The sequence below is a fragment of the Mercenaria mercenaria genome, chromosome 16 (genome assembly GCF_021730395.1).
Source record: "Mercenaria mercenaria strain notata chromosome 16, MADL_Memer_1, whole genome shotgun sequence".
NCBI lineage: Eukaryota > Metazoa > Mollusca > Bivalvia > Venerida > Veneridae > Mercenaria > Mercenaria mercenaria.
In genome coordinates, this window is record NC_069376.1 from 13,875,976 (window position 1) to 13,902,536 (window position 26,561).

General features: G+C 33.1%; 1 protein-coding gene across 1 annotated transcript in view; it reads left to right on the top strand.

Annotated features, from left to right (window-relative positions):
- Positions 1–22,045, top strand: part of LOC123541020 (failed axon connections homolog) — a 30,065-nt gene extending 8,020 nt beyond the window's left edge. The window contains exons 3-6 of the mRNA XM_045326361.2: positions 2,575–2,771; positions 5,332–5,531; positions 6,080–6,199; positions 13,503–22,045. Coding sequence (XP_045182296.2) covers positions 2,575–2,771; positions 5,332–5,531; positions 6,080–6,199; positions 13,503–13,597 — 612 coding nt within the window. The 3' untranslated portion in view covers positions 13,598–22,045. The remainder of the gene's footprint in view (positions 1–2,574; positions 2,772–5,331; positions 5,532–6,079; positions 6,200–13,502) is intronic.
- The last annotated feature ends 4,516 nt before the right edge of the window (positions 22,046–26,561 follow it).

The window sequence follows — 26,561 nt, forward strand, 5'->3', positions numbered from 1 at the left end:
CTAAGATGCTACACAGGTCTGGTGGACAAGGTAAAGCGCTATTATTTTCGCACAAAAATATTAATTGTTGACTTTTAATGTACACTATAAGTCGTATGTAATTTAACAATAACTTTCTTGTTTTAGTTTTTCTTTTTCATTTTTATTTTAGTTAGCAATCCTTTGTGTACTTATAACAGTTAAAACAGTATCCATTTCATGTAGCAAAACTTTGTTCTTTTTTACAGGTAAATGTTATCATACCCCATCCACATTTTTCTAATTTCAAAGTCTGCGTCCCCTTAAGCGGTGATATGTTTTGTGATTACAAGTCTGCGACCTTTACCATCTCACCTAAAAAAGTGCACCATAACATGACAGACCCATTAGACATACACAACCAGGTCAGCGCTGCGACTCGAACCAGTTGTCCTAAATCAATGAGAACATTTGAATTTAACGTTGAAATATGGCCGACTGTAATTGATCAGTTTTCAGAAATCCCGACCATACATTACACATATAGTCCACTGGCACAAGAACAGAAATAAAATGCAGCTGTTATACCCTACCCCTAGGTATTCTATAAGAACCATGGCCATGAACGGGAAAATACACTAACCAAATTCAATCAAGCATTTCTCACCTAAAACGGTAAAAGTGTACTATGGATATTGAACAAATGCTAATTTATCTTCCATTGTGTAACGGGCACATTTCTTCAGTATTTCTTATTATAGAAAAAAAGTTGTATGTATAGTTTCATCAACGTTACAGAAAAAAAAAACTTTGATAAACTTCCCTGGTTATGCTCCTGTCAAGATTACAAAACTATTCTGATTGGTTGATGTGAAAATGTAGGTCAGTCGTCGTTTAACTACACGTGTTCGCTAAAATATAAATATGTAGCATAAACGTGCAATGTGAATAAAATTTCTGAGATGAATTTGATTCATCGTTTTGAGTTTTATTGTAAAACTGAATATTTTGCATTGTTACATTTCGCCTAACATGTGCACACTGCTGTGACCTGTAGACCAGAAATTCATTAGGAAAGTTCACGCAAGTTTTTTCTGTAACGTTGACGACAGCATAAAATCTGCAATATGAAATTGCAAGATGGAAGATAAATTATATCGCTTGTTCAATATGCTTGGTACCCATTCATCGAACTGTGGGTTTTATGTGAGAAATGTACGCTTCAAATGGGTTAATGTATTTTCCCGTTCATGACCCTGGTACTTACAGTATACCTAGGGGTAAGGTATAACATGTCCAGCTGCATTTTCTTTCTGTTCTGATGCCAGTGATATAGTCACCAATTTAACATATAGACATAATAAGCATCTAAAGTCTAATGTGTAGATAGGTTTTAATTTCTATATTTGGCCAGTATCTGTAGAGTTATACCAACATCTGCCAAGTTATGGCCGATGAATTGGCAAATAATTAGACGTATTATTAGCTTATGGCGCGCTGGAAGGTATAACTAAAATACAGAAATATTATTTTTTTATCTGTATCATGACAGGCAAATAGCGTATGATTATTAATTTGAAATATGACTGACTATAGTTGAACAGTTTTCAACGAGGGTCAAATTTTCACGCGTGGGTGGATCATCAAATAACCAGCGGGGTCAATTTTTAACGTTAAAAATTGATCAGTCGTCCTTTGAAAAAGCCACCATGGGGTCAATTTTCAACGGGATCAATATTTAATGTTACAACGGCGTTCCATAAATAATGTTATTTCTCGCTCTGTATTGTGTAAAACTATGAATCATGGTAGTTATACCTGTAAAACATATTCATGTTCTAGATGTGTATGATAACCTACCTTTATATGGCTCACTGATACTATAAGTTGAAGGTAAACAGAGTTTATAAACCTAAGAATGTATATTGACAAATTTATATCGTATCCTTGATACTATATTTACTTGTTCAAACCAGATATCGTATTGCACAATGTTAGTTTGATAAAGCTTTAAACGTCTTATTTGCAAATCGATATTTATATTTTAGATGGAACACAAAAATCATTATGTTATACACGTTTTCAAATAGAGGTGGTGGCACGTTTATAATAAAATTCAATTTACATTTTCTTTTTGGTTTTGTATATAAGCATGAAGACACAAACACTTTCACTTGTTTGACCTTGTCTAGTTAATTATGATATGGGCGATAATTGTTTGAGAACAATGCCAAAGTATTGAAATTTTACTATAACATGTTATCTGGTAATGTAATTTTCTATTTTTTTAAGAATATATTTCATAAAATTTCTAGTTCATTTTCTGTGCTCATTTTCCATATACCATACCAGTGGCCCCGTTATAAGCTATATTACTGCTTAAAGATTTAACATGACAATTTTCACTTGCCAATTATTTCTTACCATCAGCTAAAATATGAATGAGTCATATCATGGTAACTTTCATCATAACTCATATCGTGAATTTGTCCTTAACGTCAAAAACTATCACATGTTAGAGTTTTGTTTCAATTATCCCCTGTATCAAGTTGTTTATCTCGGGAGAAAACGCACAGTTTTCAGTCAGCGTTTTATGAAATTGTATATTCCTTGCAGTCTAATTATAACTTCCGCAATGGCCCGAAAGGGAAGGTACCCTGGATTGAGTACAACGGAATAACAATGGGAGATTCACAAATGATCATTGAATTGTTGAACAAAGAATTCAAAGTTGACATGGACAGCCACCTTTCAGTATATGACAAAGCAGTAGCATGGGCAATTCAAAAATGGATAGAAGAGTACGTGTACTGGTATGTATAACTTGCATCAGATAGTGTTGCTTTCAGTCGAATGGGCAGTTTTAACTTTCAAATATTGGCGTTAACACCGTAAACATTCTTTGATATACTTTATGACAGTAATGTATGTTCTGATAAAAAAATTGTTTATACTTATTTTCGAAAGCATCATCACATTAGACAGTAAAACAGAATGGGTTGCTTTTAGGTACATGTGAATAATTTTGAAAAATTTTGTGATAAATCGACATAGTCTGATATAACTGGAACTTACTATATTTATTTTCTCTAGTGTCAGAGTGTCTTATCATTTGAGCTGTGGTTGAAGCTGGTAATAACATTTCTTTGTAGGCTTCAGACAACGAGACACAAAATTGTATGCATGTGTACATGTGTGTTCATCAAGATAATACAACCAACCAAGCACACATTGTACACCCCATGTCTCGTTTTATTCTTATCCGAAATTGTTAGAAATTACAACTGATATTTCTGTTCGTAAACAATCTTTTATCCACTTCCCAGAATGTGAATCGTTATTGTTGTTGCAAAAGAATAGTACACACTATAAAAACTTCTGTTTAAGATAGGTCTTATCCTTTTAATTAATTCTAGAACTTTCTCAATATCATCTTTGAAAACTGTCAGGAACATATATGTACACAATACAGAATAAGCCAACAGTATCGTTATGTAATCTACAAAGACGCACCTGGACATCCTACGTCCGCTCAGTCAAACTCGGTTATTACACGAACCTGTTGGATGATATTTTTGTCAAAAAGTGAAAATTATTGTAATGTATAATTTTTATATAAATTAAAATGGAGTCATTTGAAAAATCTAACGGAAGTGACTTCTCTGTATTAGCATTCTCTTTTGCTTGAATTCCGTACTAGCCCTTGGTTATCGCAATTGATCTTATGCAGTGTGCAATATTATAAAGGTGAATAATTCTCGTTATATAAATCACTGGTAGTTCAAGGTAGGTTTGCTTGGCTGAACAGAACTTGAAAGAAAACATTGAAAATTGTCTCTTATGTCTTGCAACAAAAAGTCTTATCGAATGGCTTGTCTATCAGTAAGCGTACATAGTATTATCATAAGGTTTTGCTCTCGAAACTTGCGAGGTTTCTTCTGGCCTATTTCGTCGGGCCTTTAAAGGCGTTGCCCTTTTTGCTCTGGCTTCTGCAAAGTCTTTGAGTACATACTTTTAAGTTCCTAAGGATTGTATTTATATATATATACAAGAGCAATTTCGTGTTTCTTATTAAATGTCTTGTGTTGCCTTTGCGTATGTTAGGGTTTCATCTGGCGGGAAAACTGGTGTGGGTAATAGTAAGGTTAGGTGCACCATAAGCCGGTTAAAGCTCCCCAGTGGTGGTTTTGCCACTGGCCGTCCCAAGGCGGTGCCCCACTGTGTTCCTTTATTTGTTTGTTTTGTCCTTGTGTGTTTGCTTTGTATGTGTGTGTGGTGTGTGTGTGTGTGTTGATCGTGTGCGCGTTTTGGGAGGCCTTATTTAGAACGCGGCTTTTCCTGTTGGATATTCTTCCTCGTTTTTATCTCCTTACCTCCTGACCTCTAGATTTTTGCTAAAATGATCTTTCGTTAAAATTGAATTTTGGCCATATTATGAACATTAGAACATGAGTTTTTGTTTCTTAACAATCTTAAAAATGCTAAATCAAGAAAAACTGTTCCGCGTAGGGCATCGAACATAGGCCGCCGCGACACGAAAGATTTTCCTGCGGGTTTGACCAATACACCACATAGGAATCTAACTTTATAAATTAATAAAGGCAGTTTAACTCTGGTACCCTGTTACAAACGCTTTTCAATTTTGAATGTACAAAAAGTAAAAACAACTAATTCTTCCTGCATTTCCATAACAAATAATCTGTCAGTAGTCAAGTTTCAAAGCCCTCCTAAGAAATATAACAACGATTTTCTGATTTTTCTGATGTCTACAAATTTTCTCCTTTTTGTGTTTTCGTATAATCTGGAGGTCTGACGTTAGGCCTAACCCTAACCCTAACCACTTTTGTTATGGCATATTAATTTCATAGTGATACAATTTATGTCAATAGCTGCAAAAAGCTTATTTTTGCAAAGATTTAATTGCTATTTATGCTAATTCGGCAATGGCAAAAACAAATATAAACTTTAGCATTTTACAGTCTGACTTGATAAAATAGCATACCACAAAATATGAATGTGGTCCGATTTAGTACTGAATGGTTTGATAATGTCAAAATAATAATACTACTTTAGTAAAACGTCGATGAATGGAGATCCTGATAGTTTCGCTTTCATGCAACAGCCTGAATGTTCACACACGCTGGGCAATTTTCAGGTTGAATGGTCACACACACACACTGGGCAATTTTCAGGTTAAATGGTCACACACACACACTGGGTAATTTTCGGGTTGAATGTTCACACACACTGGGTTACTAGTATTTTCACAGGTTGAATGTTCACACACGCTGGGTAATTTTCACAGGTTGAATGTTCACACACGCTGGGTAATTTTCATAGGTTGAATGTTCACACACGCTGGGTAATTTTCAGGTTGAATGTTCACACACGCTGGGTAATTTTCACAGATGATATGTTCACAGAAGGCATTGCTGTTTTTTCACGAGCATTGAAACCTTTAATAAGGAAAAAAGCGTTTGATATGACGTTTAAAGTTGGAATTGGCCGCCATAGTAACAAAGAGGTGCATGAAATGATGGTGCATGATTTACGGCAGTTTGCTGAACTTCTTGGTATACAAACAATTAACTGCTTTAAACAACTTCATTATAACTATGTTATTTTTCATTTAGATAAGTGGCACTGTTTATTTAGTAGAAAGTTGTTTTGTTTAGGAGAAAACATTTTGAATAAGCTAATTTTATATAAACTATGTAATTTGAAAATTGAAAGCCCAATAAACAGATTGAAACTTTGATTGAATGTAAGCCTTCTACCGGAAAAAAAGTTCATCTTCTACATGAACAGTTTAAAAAAAAAATGTTGCACGATCGAACCAAATCACACGCCTTTATGAAAATACTAGTACTTTGACGGGATCCTGAACCTTATTCCAGTCTGTTTCAACGGGTCGGTATAACGATAATATATTTATTTCAAAACAAGGAAAAAGACCGCAGCTTTCGAATCCCTTGGAAGCGTTTTTACCCAGCATCCTTAGCGGGCAAATTGCAAATGCACTGACAAACTGAAAACTAGAATTTGCAATAAATTACCAGAATGTCAGTCGCAGGTATCTTGAAAACTAGTTTTTACAAAAAGCTTATCTTGTTTATTAAAGGAAACAAAAAGTTCTTAATGGGAGAAAAGATGGCTGTCGTTGACTGTGCCGCGTTTGGAATACTTTCACAAGTAAGATGGTGTACTCCGTCAAGCTGCCCGGGAACCAGACTGCTGCAAAGTATGTATTCAATCGTAAGCAAATATATAAAACACTTAAATGTAAATACATGTACTTAGTCTCAGTGTTACATGTGTGATGGAATACTGCTGCTTCTACAACTAACTCTGCTGCCACTGCTGCCACTGCAACTAATTCTTCTGCTACTGCAACTAATTCTGCTGCCACTGCAACTAATTGGTCTGCTTCTGCAACTGATACTGCTGCTTTGCAAATAATACTGCTGCCACTGCAACTCATTCTGCTGCTTCTGCAACTAGCTCAGCTGCTGCAACTAGGTCTGCTGCTACTGCAGCTAATTCTGCTGCTTCTGCAACTAGTTCTGCTGCCACTGCAACTAGTTCTGCTGCTACTGCTACTAATTCTTCTGCTTCTGTAATTAATTTTGCTGCCACTGCAACTAGTTCTGCTGCTTCTGCAGCTAATCCTGCTGCCACTGCAACTTATACTGCTGCTACTGTAACTTATATGCTACTGCAACTAATTCTGCTACTACTGCAACTAATACTGCTGCCATTTCAACTAATTCTGCTGCCACAAGCTAATTCTGCCACTGCAACTTATTCTGCTGCTACTGCAACTAATTCTGCCACTGCAACTAATTCTTCTGCTACTGCGACTAATTCTGTTGCCACTGCAACTAATTCTGCAGTTTCTGCAACTAATTCTTCTGCCATTGCAACTAATTCTGCAGATTCTGCAACTAATTCTCCTGCCATTGCAACTAATTCTGCTGCTTCTTCAACGAATTTTGCTGCTTCTGCAAATAATTCTGCTACCACTGCAACTAATTCTGCTGCTACTGCAAGTAATTCTGCGGCTACAACAGCTACTTCTGCTGCCACTGCAACTAATTCTGCTGTTACTGCAACTAATTCTGCTGCCACTGCAACTAATTCTGCTGCCATTGCAACTAATTCTGCTGCTACTGCAACTTTTTTTGCTTCTACTGAAAATTGAAATGCTGCTCCCGCTACTTATTCTGCTATTCTATTAATTCGGCTGTTACAGTAAATTAAACTGCTGTGATAGCTACGTATACTACTGGTAAAGCTGTTTATACTACTGCTTCTGCTTCCACTGATACTAATACTGCAACTATCTCTATGCTTCCTCTGTTATACTACATCGGCGATATATGACAATTTTGTGTCGATTCGCCGTAAAATCCAACTCACTCGCTCTGTCATACTTCAGATACTGCTACATAGAATGCCTTTAATACTGCCGCTACTGCTACTTATGCCCTTTCTTCTTCTATTAATACTGCCGCTACTGCTACTTATGCCTTTTCTTCTTCTATTAGACATTGTCGGTTTATGTGAAGTCTGACTGTGAACACCGAATGCGGACTGTCTAGGGAGCGTTTCAAAACACATTTATTCATTTATTGGTTAGCTTTGGTAAGCATCGTTTTTTAATAGTATTTCTGTTACGTAACGACAGGCAGTTGGTCTAACCAGTGTTCCTTGATTCTTTACCGGTACAAGTAAACCCTTTCTCAACAAGTGACTGTTGCTGATTTTTCATGGAAAATGTTAAAAGGTAACGAGCAAAAACATTTTTATGTTGCTTTAACACAGTGACAAGTCACATCCATTAACTGTGCATACTGAAATTAGACTGATCGGAGACCATGTAATTACAGTTTGATGATCACCAGAAGTTCATTTTAAACTAGTGTAGAGATTTTTAAACTATCAAAATGTGTATCCCAAGTATAGATGAAGCCGTGCATTCATTTTCAGTGACTACAATTATGTGCTTACAGTGAAGAATCGTAAACAAATTATCCTCTTTTTTACATTATTTTCTCGACAGTCCCTTATACATTAAAGTGTTCGTCAATCTATAATCATGCTTGAGAGATATTTAGTAAACGATTTTTCTCCCTTCCTGATAAAATAAAACGGGGAAGTTAATGTTAAATATGTACTGCAAGGGGAAAGGGATGGGTGCGACGGGTGCGATCGCACTCCCTTTTCGGCAAAGCTTCCATTTTTCATTATATCAAAATACCCTTGAATGTCCTTTTTGCGGACCTCTACGCTCGCCAACTTGCCTATATTTACTATTATTGACGTTGTAACCTTTATATAAAGTCTGATGATGATTCTTTATATTATAGAATATGATTTTTAAAAAGGTCAGAGCAATGCTCAACTACTTCAGAATAAAATGTATCCGGAAATATCTTACCAAAGAGGCTACCGAAACCCTTGTCCTGTCATTGGTGATATCACATTTAGATTATTCTAATGTCATTCTGTATGGTATTGCTCAAAGCGAAGTAAACAAAATGCAACGAATTCAGAACATGTGTGCAAAACTTGTCCTAAATCGCAGAAAATATGACAGTTCCAAGCAAGCGCTGTATGACCTTCACTGGTTACCAATCAAAGCCAATCAAAGCCAGAATCACATTCAAAATGCTCACCTACATGTATAATTGTTCAGTTGGAAACTCTCCAGAATATCTTTCTGAACTTCTCATAAAACAAACACAGACAAGGAACTTGCGTTCTTCAAATTCCGTTACTGGATGTTTCGTTGTTCCTTTCAACAAGCGCAAAACGTTCAGCGACAGAAGTTTTGGTACTGTTGGACCTAAACTCTGGAATGAATTGCCTCTCGAAATAAGGAACTCAGACACAATAGATGTTTTCAAAAAGAAGTTGAAAACTCATTATTTTGGAAATTACTTTGCACTCTTTTAGAGACTGTGACTGTAATTTTTAAGAGATTGAAGTAACGTGAACTGGATTATTTTATTGTGTAAATACATTCGAATATGAACTATATTATAACAAATACAAAATACAGTTGTTTGTAATAACTTCTGGACATGTCGCAAAAATCCACTTATTCTTACTTAATAACAAACAGCTGTCTTACTGTATCTTAATATTCTAATATTTTATTAATCTTATCTGATGTCTGATCTTTTTTTAATGCTTACTAAATAGTTTATTTACAATGATATTTATGCTCATTTATGTTATATGTCATTAAATATCTTAATTTTTGTCGTATTTTTATGTATTTGTAAAACGCCATTGAATATGTTTTGCGTAAAAATAGGCGTTTAATCAAATAAAACAGTTTCAAGTTTCAACATTACTTTTATGCGAAACTGGTTATGTATAACTATTTATCTTTTCACAATAGCGGAATGAAATGTATAAAAATGACAGTTTATATTTACATTAAATTCTAAAAAAAACGATGTAAAATAAATAATGTAAACTTTGTAACTGAATACTATGACATTTTTAACGGTGATATGTGAAAACATTTAACGGTGTTAATATGAACTTTAGTGTAAAAATCAAGGATCATATATCAGTGAAAAATTGTTTAGCGGCAGGACCCGTGCCTAGGTTTGCTACTCATTTTATTCGAAAATGATTTTAACCCTTTTCCAATCATATCGCCCCAATCCGCCCTTATCGCTTATCCAACGAAACGCCTCAATCCGCCCGTGCTGTCTACAAACGATTCGCCTGAAACCGCCCGGATAATGCACTGTTTAATATTCGTCTTTTTCCGATTGAAAACGACGAAAACTTATTGGTTTAAAAGTTTAAATCGGTTAGGAAAAGTTCATTTTACGATCATGCCCGAGTCTCGCTTTCAAAACGTTACTATTTATACAGCAAATTTTGGAAATCCCCAACTCATTTTCAGAAAATAAAATTGTACATGTACCAAAATGGCGGATAGCGATAGAGATTTCGGACAATTTTGTCACGACGATATTTACGAAATTCTACGTCGGGATCCAGATTCAGATGTCAATATTAGTGATATTTGGTCGGAGAAATTATCAAGCCACTCCGATGCGTCTGAAATAGTAGAATTATACTCGTGACAAATAGAAAATAACTCGGAATGTGACACCCCTTTGGAAGACCTACGACCGTTGTTGAATTATTGAAATCTGACTCGAATATTTCATCGAGGTATGTTAGGGACTTTATTCGTGATGGCGAACAAAATTTGACTGAAATATCAAATAGATTTTATAATTTTTTTGACACAAAGTTCGATTCATTTTTTTTAATGATTGCTGAAGAAACCAAATTTTTTATGGTACTGGTACAAGGCAAGAAATTCAACATAAACAACAACAGTTTGTCTGAAGGGATGATGATTGTTTGGGAGGCTCAGGGAGAAAACAACAGCAAATGAAATATGGACTTTCTTCTTTGGTTATGATAATCGTCAGAAAACGTAACATTATGTGAAATATTTCTGGATCTCCGATGACCGACTTCGAGTAGAGTGTTTTACCAAAACATGCCTATTCAATGTTGGTGTAAGTTGAAAAATCATCTCAAATAACCGTGATCAGCCTGATCCGACCGACAATATCGTGACAGGTTATTCACAGTCTGGCCACTTATACACCTTTATAACAGAAATTTCAAGAGTGATATTACCCATCCAAGTCGTAATCTGTCAGTTGATGAAGCAGTGATTGGTTTCAAAGGCCGGTTTTTGCTGAAACAGTAAATACCTAACAAGCCGACAAAATGGGGACTCAAATAACGAATGTCAGCAGACTCTATTTATTCATTTATTAAATTTTATTTATCTATTTATTTATCATAGTTTTCGTTCAGGCAATCTCATAGCCTATCAAAGAAACATTTGGTCAGGTGTCAAATTGAACTACTTGCATATGAATAAAATCTGTATTAATTTTGTTGATTTTTTTTTTTTTATTTAATAGAAAGTACAAAAAAATAAAACAGTAAACAAATCAAGGAAGTGTTAAATGTAAATATCAATGGGAGATATTGTTTAGTCATGTATATAGACAAATATTTCAACTATGATATACATAATACAATTTCATTTACAGTATATAATATATATTTTATGTGTTTATATATAATTTATGAATGTATTGCAAGTTTGTACATAATCAGAATTTAATTGTGCATAAATAATGTCAGTGTAAGATGTGATAAAATGGAAAATAAAGCAATAAAAAAGGAATTTATATCAGAGGAAATCAGCAAATATCAACTAAGTGTCAATGACTGGAAATTATTAGTGTTAATTGAGTGGGGATTAAATAGACATACTCCCCACTAAGATCTTAGCAAGTGTCATCTACTGTAAATTTATTCAATTATCTCCCATCCTGTGCATGTGTTGTTATGTTTTTTGCATGGCCTTTGTTACTTTGAATAGTTTAAAGTGAAACACCCCCTCATTTTTATGTGAATAACTGGCAAAATATTATCATAGGCAAATATCTCTGTTCAGACAGGCTTATCAGATCACACAGATCTATGTTCCCAGTAGGTATAGGTTTCCAGTGGAGTACTGATTGGAAAAGGGTTAAGAGTAATAACTCCGCAAACAATATTTCGAGCGGACGTGCCAATGATATGCTCAACAAGGCTTTATACCAAGCACTTCCTACTATCATTGAAATCTGGACTAGAAATTTGAAATGAAGCGTTGACAAAAAATTCTAGCAGGGCTTTTCTCCTTATAAATCTACCTCAAGTAAAAGGAGGTTATACCAAAGCAAAGAAAATTCTTAATTTAACATTCCCAAATTATTGTTACGTTTTAGGAATTTTGCCGGTTTAAAATAGTTTCGCTAATTTGTATGTTTATTTTGGTCATTAAAAACAGTTATACTTAAGAAATAATATATCTCATCCAGTGATTTGTCGTTGAATAAATCATTATTTGGAGTTCAGATGCGCCCTCGTGATATAACAATACGCATCTGAACGGCAAACAATGATTTATTCAAGAGAAAATCACTAAATTAGATATATTAGTTCGATTCTAACACGTTACCAAGGATTTTTAAATACATCCTTGCCAACATTCATTAAATATTTGCCCGTTTTCAATCGGTTTCTTTTCCAGCGCGCCTCTCTACCATTTGGCGCCATGACGTTATTATTGTGACGTGAGAACAGTGATTTGTTGTATAATAATTCACTGTGTTCTGCTTTCTTTGTTTAATATGAAAATGAATCTGATCGTGTTAGAATGTTGAACAATTACTGAATACATTAATATTTTACACGAAACTATCTTTACACAGATTTTGTTTATTTGCAAATATTTTCAAAAGAAAAAAATTTCTAGAGCATTTTCCTAATTCCACTGGTGTCGGTGGCGTTCCCAAAACGTCTACATAATTTCTATTTCTAATAATGAAGTACAATTAATTCGTCAAATCGTTCAACGTACAATCCATACCTTATGAATAATATAGACCTGCAACTATCATTCCTAAGACGTTTCAGTCAAATCACACAAACAGTATACTAGGAGAAGTAGTGCGAACATTTTTTTCCGTAAAATGAATAATGGACATAAATCCGGAAAAAAAATATTTCGAGCGGTATGTACCAACGGTATGCACATCTTATTTCAATAAATCCCTTAGGCTTCAATGAAATTTGGAGAGGAATTACAGAAAAAAAGAACTCTTCATAGACTTTATGTAGGATAATGAAAGGACCATTTCTCAGTACAAAAGATCATTTGATTTAATATGAACCTCGTAATACATGCTCAGCTAGAATTTGAACGGATTATTCCTATGGAATTGTTTTCAAATCCTGCTAATTATAATTAATAGCAGTTCGGACAAATTTTATTCAAAAACTACTTTTAAGTGACCCTAACTCCACAAAAAAACGAAGATACGCACAACAAGGCTTCATAACATCATTTAGAGGATTTTGAGAAGCTAGATCAGGCAAGACGGACAGACGGACATATGACGAAGGCAGAAACACAATGTATCAAATGAAATGGGAAACATAGTTTATGGAACTTTTGTAGAATTACTATCTTTTTTAAAAAAGAAATCTTATTCTAAGTTCATGTATATTTTGGAGAGCTCTTGATAAAAAACTTTACTCGTGTTTGGTTAAAGTAACTCTTCTAATGTCTTATAAGAACATTCTTTTACTAGCATTCATTTAAATTGTCCCAAATAATTACTTCCTATACAAGCATAGAACATAACCAAGACTCGGTTTCATTCATTCTGTTTATATAATACTTGAATGACGTTCTGTCATGAACAAAGTCAGGTACTGTAACAGTGAATCAAATACAAGTATGTCTTGAGAAGACCCCCAGGATTTACAGCCTATTCACAGTTCATTGTCCACATCAACTTAAGCCGACAATGTCTAATAATACTGCCGCTACTGCTACTTATGCCTTTTCTACTTCTACATATATTTATACTGCTGATACTTCTGTTTCTTATTTAAAACAACAGTTATATATAGTTTTCTTGCTATTTTAGGTGGCGAACTCCAGAATGTTACCAGATATCTGGATAATATTAAAGATGCATTTTGGCCGGACTGGGAATCGCTCAAAAGCAAACAAAATAGATAACCGAGATGAAACGTTCTCTAAGTAAACAAAAAGACAAATTAAGAACGGATATGTAATATTTCCTACATGACAATCAAATCCGGACACAAGTGTTTAAACGACTGATATATTCCAAGACAATACTGCTGTTAAACTCGCTCACTCTACAAGTTGTTAGCGTTTCAAATGCACTGTGTTCATTTATAGTTCTGGACATCAAATAGGCCAACCCGTTTGGTGTTTACAAGGGAATAAACGGAATTCAATTTTTTGCTTGATTATCATAACTTCCAAGTCTGCTTCTTAGGACAACACCGTTCTGGTGACATATGAGAAGATACAGTCCACGATCTCCGAGTTGAGCTGCCGACACATACACCACTAGACCATCGATTCATAACAATCGTATTACTTTTAAAGTTAATATTGAAAAAAAAATGCTGTTTCACACAATTTATGCAGTTTAAGTTCCTTATTTCTTTTTGTATTATGTTTAAATAGATAAAACAGTTGTCTAAATATAGAAAATATGCAAAACTGCATAGTTACAAAAGCATTACTTTCAATATTTTACACAAAACTGTAATAGTCAGTTTCATAAAGGGAGGTAATTAAATATGATCTAATAATACTTCCTGGCAATCCTGCTAATGCGAATTAAACATGTAAACCAATGTAAGAAATCTAAGGAAATGATTTTCGACGATAGGATTAGACATGTTATAAACATATCTATTTTCGTGAAAAGTATGGCAACCATATTATAAACAAAGGCATTATGAGCTTTGAAATGACCGATATTGTCGCATGTAAAATTTATACGTAGAGTAAAATTTAATTAAGAGACCACGTCTACTAAATGACCAAATGCAATAGCATACCATTTATTCAGTTCATTTTTTGATGTAAAAGAACAATTAGGTTATGTTAAGATACCACTTTTGTCCTTCACTAAGGTGATCTATTAATACAAGTTTTAGTGTATGTCAGACTATAAAGCAACTATATTATAGTGATAACCCTTGGTAACTTGTAAATAACGTAATTTGAACTATACACACCTTCCAATTGTCAGTTTACAGTTTAACTTTTTAAATTTCTAAATACATTCCCAATTAAATATTGTATGAAGGGGCATGTTTAGATACATATTTGGAAATTGCGTTATTTAATGCGGGGACATCTTAATACAATCAAAACCTAAGATAAAGACAATGACTGAAACCACATGCGGTATAGATCAGTGGTGTTGCTTCATAGTGTATTCTAACCTGTGAGTAAAGACTGCTTGTCAATAAAGACCATATTTGTCTCTTTCAAGGGTGGTCTTTACAGACAGGTTTGCGTTTTTTTAAATCAAATTTTCTGTTCAAATTGGATTTCCTCCTCTTCAACGGTTATGCTACAGCATAGGTTTATTTCGCCGCATTCCCGAGGTAGTAACGAGGGAAAACAATACTGTAAAACACGCATATTTATCGCCCAAAATGTATCCTTTCAAATACTCTGGCCAGTAATCACGGATTAGAATTTTAATTCATGAAATCTGATAGCTTTCAAACACATTCAACATATATTGCACCATTGAGAGACAATTTTATATGGTTAATACACAGCGCTCAATTCCCTATACATTGTTGAGTAATCAGAAGCCATGTGAGTTGCTTCATTCCAACCTATAAAGAGATATTCTTTTTGGTTTTATGAATAGAAAATTGCTCAGAATTAAAAACAAAAACACATTTATATGCTGAAACATGTTTACCTATTACGCAGATACCAATATTCTAAAGATACTGTCGAAATTTTGATTACGGGATCTTCCATATTCTGACAGTGCTCGTATAATTTAACTAAATCAAGAAAAAGCTGTCTACCAGCATCAGAACACGTGTGTCAGCCTGAAATGATATTTGCACGCGTTAATAATCATTAAAACGGATGATCTTACAGTTCACAGATACCGAGAATTATATCTATGGAGGCTATAAAATGATATATTGTGAAAATTATAACGAATAAAATGACATGCGGGGGATGGCATTATTTAAGTGTCAGTACGCACCGTTATCAATTCGTCTTGAAGAGAAACTAGATATCATTAAATGTTACTTTATGTCCGAATAGATGTTATCTAAAATGTTTCCAGTTGATATTATTTATGACTTCATTTGCGTTTTAAGGTTATAATACGTTAAACTTTATTTCCTTTATTATATTCTACATGTATATAAAATGCATGGTGTTCATAGTACTAGCATACATTTTTGAACCATGCAGAACTTAAGGAATAGACTGTTTAACAACTATTTCGTATCTTTCCACTGTACAATGTAGTTCAATGCAAAATGATTTACACCTCTGACGCCATCATCGTTACAGACCGGAAAATTTGGCATATTCTATCACCACCTTTGAGGCAGCCGTGGACTTGGTCACAAACTTACAAGTACTCATGCCAAGTAAAAAATAGGTCAACATACTTTGAATATATACCAATGGCACAGTAATTTACTACGCATAACTATCGTCTGCATGCCTTTACTTAACATCTTTTTACTTTGTAGCATAACTGTATATATTACCAAATCGCAATATCATATTGATGATAAGGTTAGCCAAATCAAATCCTATCTGAATTGGGTTTCTAACTATCAAAGCTTGCTGTTAGAGCATGTGCCATTTTCGGAATGGATTCTTTTCATGAACGTACTAACATAAATCTGTGCTGAAATAATACTTTGATTTATAGTCTAAAATAGAGATCTTTGGTTTGTTTTGCTCGCAAATGTACATGCGAGTGTATGGGGGTTGAACGACAGTCAAATTAAAAAGCTACCAACTTGGTCATGATATTGCTTATATGTTAAATATATGTCAAATTGCACCATTGGAGTTAAACACCCTAAAAGTTGTCCGAAGGGGCATATTATTGAAATATCATAGATTATCGTAACTGAAATAATAATGTTAGAGTACCAATCTAATTTACATTATTTAATTTTGGAGTTGCCCAACATTCGAAATAATTATGTAACGGTATATACATATCCAATCAGTGGTAATTAAAATGAAAGAAAGTACTAATAGGGGTACTAGTATCATTGAATATTTTGTTTTGTTGATACAAGATCAAATATACAGATTTACTTGATTTCTTTCAGTATGATTTGTGGTGCACGTGTGCAGGTCTATCCGCGCATATGAACAGGTCTTGTTACAGTTACAGAAGACTCGTTTACGTGCACATGAACAGGTCTTGTTTCAGTTACAGAAGACCCGTTTGTGTGCATAGATAGATCTTCACGCTAGATGTTTATTGTCCTTACAGATCTTTCCGAAATATATAGACCATAGGCAAACAAAAGAGTAGGTGTCTATGTGCCTTTTTTATTTATTTCAAACTGACAGAGAATTAAACGTAAATTTTCGTACAGTTTAAAAACGTAAAGGTTAATATCAAATTCTGCATTAAATGAAATCTAATTATAATTAACCTATTTTATATAACACTATGAAACAATAATACGTATCACAACATTTTAGTCCAGCATCAATTTTATGAATACTTTCATGAGATTCAACTTTTGAACGAATGAATAAATGTATGTATCTCTTTTCGTAAAGAAGTTAGTCTTGGCTACTTTGCTTCTACGAAATTAAACTTTTTTTATAAATAACTGTTAATTCCTCTCTACTTTATTCTCGTTAAACCCCAATTATATTCATGAAATAATTTTGCACGAACTGTTTTGCTATAACTTTTATTCAAACCCTTGCAACATTGACTTCGGTCATTAACACTCGACCATTTGATGAAACAATGTATGAAATGATAGTTAAATGAATTGTGATTGATTGGTTAATTGATCGAATAAATGGATGAAGCTAACTTACCATACAAGAAAAGAAGTTTGTGAGGTTTTCATATCATTTTTGTTATTGTTTTATCTGTCTCACATTTTGCAAATAGCAAAACTAAACACCACACATTAACAATTCTCTTTTAAATTTTCACAAAGGTTCGTAAGTGTGCAATTTTGTTTCGAGTTTTTACGACGAATGAGGTTAGCAGTGGTCTTAACCATCTTTATAGATGTTGTATATATGTTAATACACTTTGAAATGATTAAAATCTTTAGATATATTTAAAGCAACTTGTAAGTTACGCACCTTAAAAAGAGTCTGGGAGGTCATTTTCGTGAAAACATAAGGGTAAATGTTACACACAACGTCCAGAACAGACAGACGAAGGAACTTTCAAATCATAGTCATTACATGTTTATATATATATTTTTTTAAATAACACTTATTTTTTATATATTAAATTCTATAAAGAATAATGCATACCGCTAAGGGTGAAAGTTTGCAAAGACCTTATTTTAATCCAGTTTTTGTCTTTGTGCTTCCGTGGAGGTAGGCGGCATTGTACCAATATGTCCCCCACACGTGGTAAGAAAGTATTGTTTTTCTATTGCTCAAAAAAGATTACGTTATATAGCATTGAATTCATAAAATGAGTCTGTAAGTAAATGGGTGTAAAATATAGTCATTTCGTACAATTAGCGTAAAACATTTATTTTCATTATGTCGATAGTACATTTTTTATTGCATCACTTATTGTTGATTGATAGTATAGAAGAGTATTTTTATTATACATAATGCATATTACACCAAGATCCAATCTAAATAATGGGAAATAATTCTTACAAGCAAAACTACGCTAATTATAGCACAGTGAATTTTTCATTTGCGGCACGTACTTCTCCTTACCTAAGCAATAAAATAGAAGATATCAAATCGACAAGAGAAGGCTTCGACAGAACAGTGAAAGTGGAAAAAGCGAGGCACTGAAGTGTAGGGCTTAGGTGTGAAAATCAGAAAAAAAATCTCTACAAAAAGAAAACAGAAATTAACATCCACTCCATTTCACACTGAAGTTATTCAATTTGCTGTTGTTGTTTTTTTTTTTTCAATTAAAATGCTCTAACTTCAGCAGCATTTTCATTTGCATTTTTAACAATGGAAAACATGGAGGTATATTCCTAGTGCGACATTGATATATAACAAATTTGCATATAATAGTTTATCTATTAGTGCATTTTTAAACTTTTCATTTCCTAGAATAATATATGTGTTTGACCATTTAGTGGAAAGTTCTGAACAAGTTTCATTAATCCATCTTTTGACCTCAGTTCAATAAATATTGCTAAAATGGCAATCATAAAAGAATATACTAGAACACCGCTGTGTATCCCTTCCCCGGAGAAGCTGTATTTCCCCCAGTGTTAGCCTTGGAAGCCTGGGAATGAATAAAATTGTCCTTCGTCTGGATAACCGTGTAGATGTTGCCGTTCCTCGAGAAAACCCTGAGGCACTTTGTCACTTCCTCAAAATAAATGTAGAGCATTAAAGCCACTGTCAATGAAAAAATGGGAAAGAACTCACTATAAATATTACTTCAAATTTTTGTTACTTTCTGGTCATTTTTCGCGTCTATGTACAGTCGGATGGACACGGTATAGGTACTTGATGTATATTTTCTAAAAGTGCTTGAAATGCACAGTAAAATTATTTAAAATCATTTCTTGATTAGTATTTTTATGATATGTAGTTGAAATTAATGTTTTTTTATCGATTTTTCTCTATTTTGTACGAAAGCCCGATGGTGACTTCATACTTCAGTATTCCCATTTCCTGTTTCATATTTATCATTTCTCCATGTATACAATAAACATATAGAAACTATGAAATGAGAAGTATGAAATGTGAAAGTCTGAGAAGTATGAAATGTAAAATTCATATTTCTCACCTCATACTTCTTAACTTTGGTATCGAAAATCGTGAGAAATGTGAAGTTAACATCTCTTAATTCTTACTTCACACTTGTCAACTGGTTTCGAAATGGTAAAATGACCTGCTTGTGACCCATCTCTTTTCCGAGTCTGACCCATGTTTGTCCCAGCAATTTTTGAGTGATTTTTTCTTCTTATATCGCGTGGCCACGTGATAGCTTTTTATGGGTTTTTGCTATCGCGTGTCGCGAGATAACTTTTTAACATGTGATAGATTTTTTTAAATAACTTTTTTCCAAACTGATGAAAATGTGATGTATTCGTTAAAATGTCGTTTTTCTTTGCCCATTTCTGCATGTGAGATATTCCTTTGGTGTGCCTATGAAATGTCCAACGTGTGCATCACATAGTATGTATCATATACGTTTCATACGCGTGTTATTTTCGATCGAATGTATCAATAATGTAATATATGCGGTAGAATTTTTCATTCGTGATATATTTGCTCTGTGATATAATCGGCTCAACAAGACCCACCATTCTCTCTAATACATAAAGGAATACGCATTATTTTGCGAATACGTCATGGTTTAGAGGTTCCTCCGACAAAACTGTCGGTGTTAAAAATATTGTGATAACATATTTGTTAAGACAAAGTCTTGACTTGATTTATTTGAGTTATTTCAATAAAAATCTTATGTTTAAAACATTCTACAATAATCTAAAATTATAGAAAAATACGGACGTTTTCCGTACGAAAATGCACAGTAATTCAGCTTTAAACCTAAATTACGTACAGACGGACACACAGATGTCTGCTATATTATTACCAACATATTGTCATTTGCTATCCAAAAAGTGTTTAATTGTATTTTTATGTCCAATAAATATTTCAATTTTTTAACCGCAGGTATTGTACTTCTGGGTCGTGACAACATCACCAGGTAAAAGTCGTCTGGTAGAAGAAGCTAAAATATATAACATATGGTAAGCACCATAGCAAAAAAAACAAGTTAGGGCATAAAACTGCTCCTTTGGGTACACCATACCTCCGTAGGCTCCCATAAATAATACGTGCTACTTATACAAAATATATGTGCAACTAAGTTCAAACATCACGTGATTAAAATACGTCACTTATTACTTCCATTATTTCAAAAATTTATTACTTACAAGTCAAAAGTTAAAGTATGGAAAAGATATGAAAAGTTCATGATAAAAAATTATAGATAAAGAAATGATAAACTGCAGCTATTATTTACAACTACAAATTAACAAATTTCAGTTAGACATAGTACTAGAGCCATTTTTGCAATCGAATACCGCCGGATGTAAAACATTTATGTCAACACCGGTTTTGTATTTCAAGTGAAAACGGCCGAAAACTGAGAGGTTATCAAAAAATAATTAAGTTACGAACACCATGAGGATTTTTCATGCATTTAAACGGTAAGTGTAATGTTTATGGATTATTCAATACAGTATGAAAGTAAACTGTGTGAATGGAAATTATGAAAGAAACTTCGATAAGAAAATATTGACTTTCTACTTTCACTTTCATTGTCGCTTCTTAAATTGCCCAAATATGTTCTTTCTATTAATTTGTTTTTTCTTGTTTTTTTGTTTGTATATACATAATCCTATAGCAAATTATTGTGTGAAATGACAGCTTATTTAAAGCATCTGTGATTAACTGGGCCAAAGTTCACCGATTTTTCCATTTAGAGTGACCTTTGACCTAATAATAACTTATAGTTCGGCATACATACTCGAGCTAACCCGAATCACGCAGGGTATTACTCGAGTATAACTCGTGTAACCCGGGCGATAGTAGTTGTGTCACCCGAATTCTACCCAGCTCCTGAAGCTGGAAAAGGCGGGTGATCGTATCCGAATACATTAAAACTTTAAACATGCCGTCGTTGGTAGACTGGTAAAATTTAGGGTACAATTACTATCAAGGTTTTATCTCAATACCCACGGATGACATTAAAAAGAAACTTCAAACAAGTCTTTCCACTCATCAGACCTACCAAAATAATCTAGTTAGATAGCTTTTGAACAAATATTATGTATATTATGGGTCTCATTTATAGACATTTAATTGCATTGAAACCAATTTTTACTTTTTAAGGTCATTAACTAACCGCAGATGATCAAGTCCCATTACTCTAATATGTATTTTAACAAAATTATGTCCCTTTTGGACTTAGAAAATGCAGTTTTAAGTTTTACATGAAAGTTAGTACATCTAACCTAATGCAGATGTTTGGTTAAAACTTCACACATTTCTACGGGTCTGTAAAATAAGGTCATAGCAACATATCACAAGCCTCATAACTCTCACTTGAGTCAGATCCCTTTTAACTCCTTTGGTCGAAATGCTACTAAAGGCGCTATGTTTTCTACCCCCGTAGCGTCGATATCCGACTATATGCGCGTTATCAGGACTCCCCAGGACGGCAATTGACGAGTATAGTCGCGGCACCGAGATCATGCTGATTGCGTCACATACTTGTTATTTTTTGATAATCCTGATAAAAGCAAAACTATTTTGCATACCGGCTATTATTTCTTAGATGTTATAATTATTAATTATGCTAATAACTAGTTTCCTTGTTAAAATAAATGTTTGTAAATATGCGGTAAAGGAAATAAAAAAGACGAACTCCGCTGTGTTTTGTTCATACTGTATTTCAAAAGATTAAAATAATGTCGGCTGCCAGAGATTTTTCTTACATTGAAGAAAATATTCATTGTCATGCTGATTTTAACGTATCAGTTCCGTCGGATGATGATTCTGGCGATGAAATTTCATTATCATAGGAATGAATGGGCGGAAAATGTTAAGTCTTAGAAAGCTGAAATATTCGTACACTTACATCGCATTACATTCAAATGGATAAAAATAACACAGCAAAACATGTTTCATACATAAAAATGTGTGTAAATAAACGCTTTTTGTAAATGTAATAATTCTTCAAAGATGGGTGTAAATATTACAACTCAACTGTCTCGGTGCGTGTCACACAACGTTTGTGTACATGTTTAGAAATTTATTTACATCAAAATAAGCCATCGATATTCACTCAAAAATCGGTGTTAAGTTTGAGTAATGCTGATGTAAATACTAATAATGTATTTCTAGTTATTGGAATTAATGTGTTTACATGAGAAAAAGGTAATAAAATCAGAAATGCTCAAATATTTATTAAACGCAATAGGTGTGTAAAAATGGTGAATGATTCTCAGTGAAATTATTATTCTATTTTGATATAAGTTACAGACGAAAGTGGATATATATAAATATTTGTTCAAACTTGGAAGATTTTATAAGTATAGTTTGATTTACACCCATGTTAATAATATTTCCATCCGTGATTTCAATTGACTACATGCGAGTGTGATTATGATAAGATCAGATAATGTTCTTCGGCGTCAGGTGGTAATTCTTATATCGCCGCAGCATGTATATTATGATATCGGCCTCAGGGAGTTAAGGGTTAAAGTTTTGCATGCAAGTTTTTTTTTTAAAATGAATGCTGATTGTCACAAATTGACATTTCCGGGCCTTATTTTATCTGTATTGCAAATGCAGGTATTGCATTATCTTTTTGTAAATTTTTGAGTTATTGAGGTAAATGTTAGATTTCACGCATAAAATACCTCTAAGGTTTTTCTGTATTTCATAACTTAAATTTCCATGTAAATTTCATTAAATTCTGTTCAGTAATAAGAAAGTTGATATTTAATAAACTTCAGTAATTTATGTTTTTATCCCCAAAACCACTATAATGGGCCTCAAATTGTCAATTTCAATCCGCGCCAAAGTAGTCAGATTTCCCGGCTATATCGTGAATCCCGTGGAAATACAAAATAGTCATAGTCCACGGCTTAGCCGTGAATCCCATGAAATTTAGTATTTGGCGGGACATTACCCTTTAAATAGACTGGACTAGATATGCCTTGCGCACACCACCTTCCGACATTATAGACGAATCTATGTCTGAATTATTTTCTTGCTAGAACTTTATGCTCGATCGAGGTAAGAAATTTATTTGTTAGATTTTTGTATGCATTACGATTTTTATTTGGTAAATTTTTGTGCATTCTACAGAATTCTGTAACATTTACTTTTCGGCACATGATTTTGGCTAGTTTCGGTATGTCAGGATAATTTATTAAATTTTTCAGACTTTTGTAAATTATTTAGAAAGAGGAGTCTAAAACGTTTCGTTTATATAAGATGTTAGATTTATACTGAAATTTGTATCGTGATAATTGTAAAGCACTGTTTCAAAAACTTATGTCAAACATTTCGTTGTTATGGAACGCCATTACTGCATTGTATTGTTATGTATAAATCTATATGGCAAGTCTAGTACCATGTATGTAATATATTATTGTAATTTGTAATTGTGTGCCAGTCTATAGCACATCTAATTAATGTCCGTTGTAGTGTATGGCATTAGATATTATATCGATACCAACTATGATATAACGTTTGATTTATATTGAATTTTGTTAATTTGTAGTTGTAAATAATAGCTGCAGTTTATCATGTCCGTATCTATAATGTTTCATCATATACTTTTCATATCTTTTTCATACTTTAACTTTAGTCTTTTAAGTAAGTAATTTTTGTAATAATGGTAGTAATTAGTGACGTATTTTAATCACGTGACGTCTGAACTTAGTAGCACATATATTTTGTATAAGTAGCACGTATTATTTATGGGAGCCTACGGAGGTATGGTGTACCCAAAGGAGCAGTTATATGCCCTGACTTATTTGTTTTGCTATGGTGCTTACATATGTAATATATTTTAGCTTCTTCCGCCAGTTTTTTGAAAATCTAAACATTTTTGTAATTTTAATGACTGATTTTAAATTTTCATCCTAACTTTTTACAGTTTGATTAAAAAATTTTCTTCTTTTAAGAACTTTCTTATATGAATTTTGTCTGGATTCATTATTTCTCCTAAAGCGCTAGATAATTTGGCATAATCATTCTATCTACCTTCTTTTAAACCATCTATATAAATATACTTATAGAAAAAAATCTCAAAAAACACATGTAAAATTTAATACAGCTCTTCTTCTTTTTTACTTTATATCCGTTAAGTTTAAATTCCTTCATAACGTTTAAAAAGGCATTGAATATTTTTTTCTTTCCCTGCATTTCTAATAGTATTGTAAAAATATCCTAATAACTTTTTCTTTTCTTCTTTATTTACTTTCCAATCCGTGCTTTTGTTTTTATTTTGTTTTATTTTGTGATGATGTGTTTTTAAAATAAATTTCTTGTCGTCAAGTTTAGTCTGTTAGTAAATATGGTAATTACTGAGGGAACAGCGCCAGCAACTGCAATAAAATGGGAATAGCTGGAACAAGTGCTAATGCAGCTGAACAACCAAAGACCCTGCGTAATAATAATCCGGTACTTACTCTCCCACAAAATTTATAACTTTTTCTGTAACCAGCAGCTAGTTTAGTTAAGTGAATGATTAACTGATCTATTGTTTCTATTCCATTTTAGAAATTAGATTTTTATGACTCATTTATATAATATATTTTTTAAATTTAAATTTCTTCCAATTCACTAAATGGTACCCAACTTTTAAAATTTTTCATTGTAACCTTTCCATTTTACTAAAGCTTGTTTTTTCTATAGTCTCGTCTAATAACTTTTTCTATCAAAAACTTCTTGTGTAGTAGGTAAAAGTTCTTGTTCATAAAATGAACCTTGAATTATTTCATCATTATAATCTTTAATAGGTATGTTCTGGGATTTGAATATTAATTCCAAAAATTATAAATATTTCCTCTGTCCAGTTTGGTGTATATCCTTTTTTCAAAATGTCTTTTAAGTTTTCTTAAGCGAACTCGATCACCAATTTAAATTTTGTTTTACTCTTTTGGTATCTTTAAATCAAACCCTATAAATTAAAGTAAACAGTACCTTTAATTAAGTTTTACTAGCTTCGGTTGGTGTCAATTTTTTTTACTAGAATGCTTTGTTTTGTTATATTTATCAACCATATCCTGCAAATCATTTAAATAAGTATAAGTATTATTTTCTGTAAAATATTTCCCAAAATTATTCTTTTTAAACTTCTGTTAAATCTTTCTATTACTACAGCCTTTCCTTCATTAAATGAATGTACATGTTAATTTTATTTTTATTCAAAAATGATTCAAACTTTTTATTATAAAATTCTTTTCCTTCATCTACCCATAAATATGTTGAATCCTGTTGCAGTCTTCGGGGACTTTCGTCCCCGAATTCTACCTTCTGATATTATATTTCTCAATGCTTCTGTAACAGATTCTCCAGTTTTATTTTTTAATGGATAAACCCAAGCATATTTACTAAATATATCAAAACGGTTCACAAGTACTTACTCTTTATAAATATTTGAAAAAGCTTGCATGTCCACTAAATCAGCTGACCAAGAATAACATCAATACATTACAATCACCTTCGTTTCCTAATTTTTCCTTTTAAAATTGGTTTGGTGGTAATTCTTCTGCAAATTCATCACTCCATGTGATTTCCGGGGTATACTCTACCCCCTTTTTCCCGTTTTTTTGACTTTTGTCTGTTTTAAGTCCCATAGGAACTGTATGTTCCTGTCCCCAGCCCAATTTTGTATTCCCGTTTTTAAATTATAGGTTTCAACAACCTAAATGTTTTGCAATCTTTTCTTCCAAATGTTTTTGATTAGTGTACATTTAAATTGGAAAGCATTGCTTCTCACATGTACCCTTTTGTAACACCACTGTCAAAGCAAAATCATGGGTTCATACAATACTGCATCCATTCATTGACAGGGGTCCATTAAACTAGAGATTTCCTAGGCCCACATTAATTATATCCTGAGTGTTAAACCATTCTAGGTAATAAAGGTAACATTGCTTGGTGCTATCTAAATACCCCCCTGTACTTTAGACAAACTTTGAATTATCATTTTTGCCACAAGATGAACAAGTACCCTTATATCATTTTTCTCCCCGTTTTTTGTTGTAACATAATAAGGATTATATTATCAGTAAATCTCCTTTCTTTCAAACAATAATTTATTCAGTAAAACTCATCTATATCATATGTATTTAAAACTTTTAACTGTTTAAACCTGTGGGTTTTAAATTGACTGGCATAGGTCAGTCCGGACCAAAGACTAAATGGT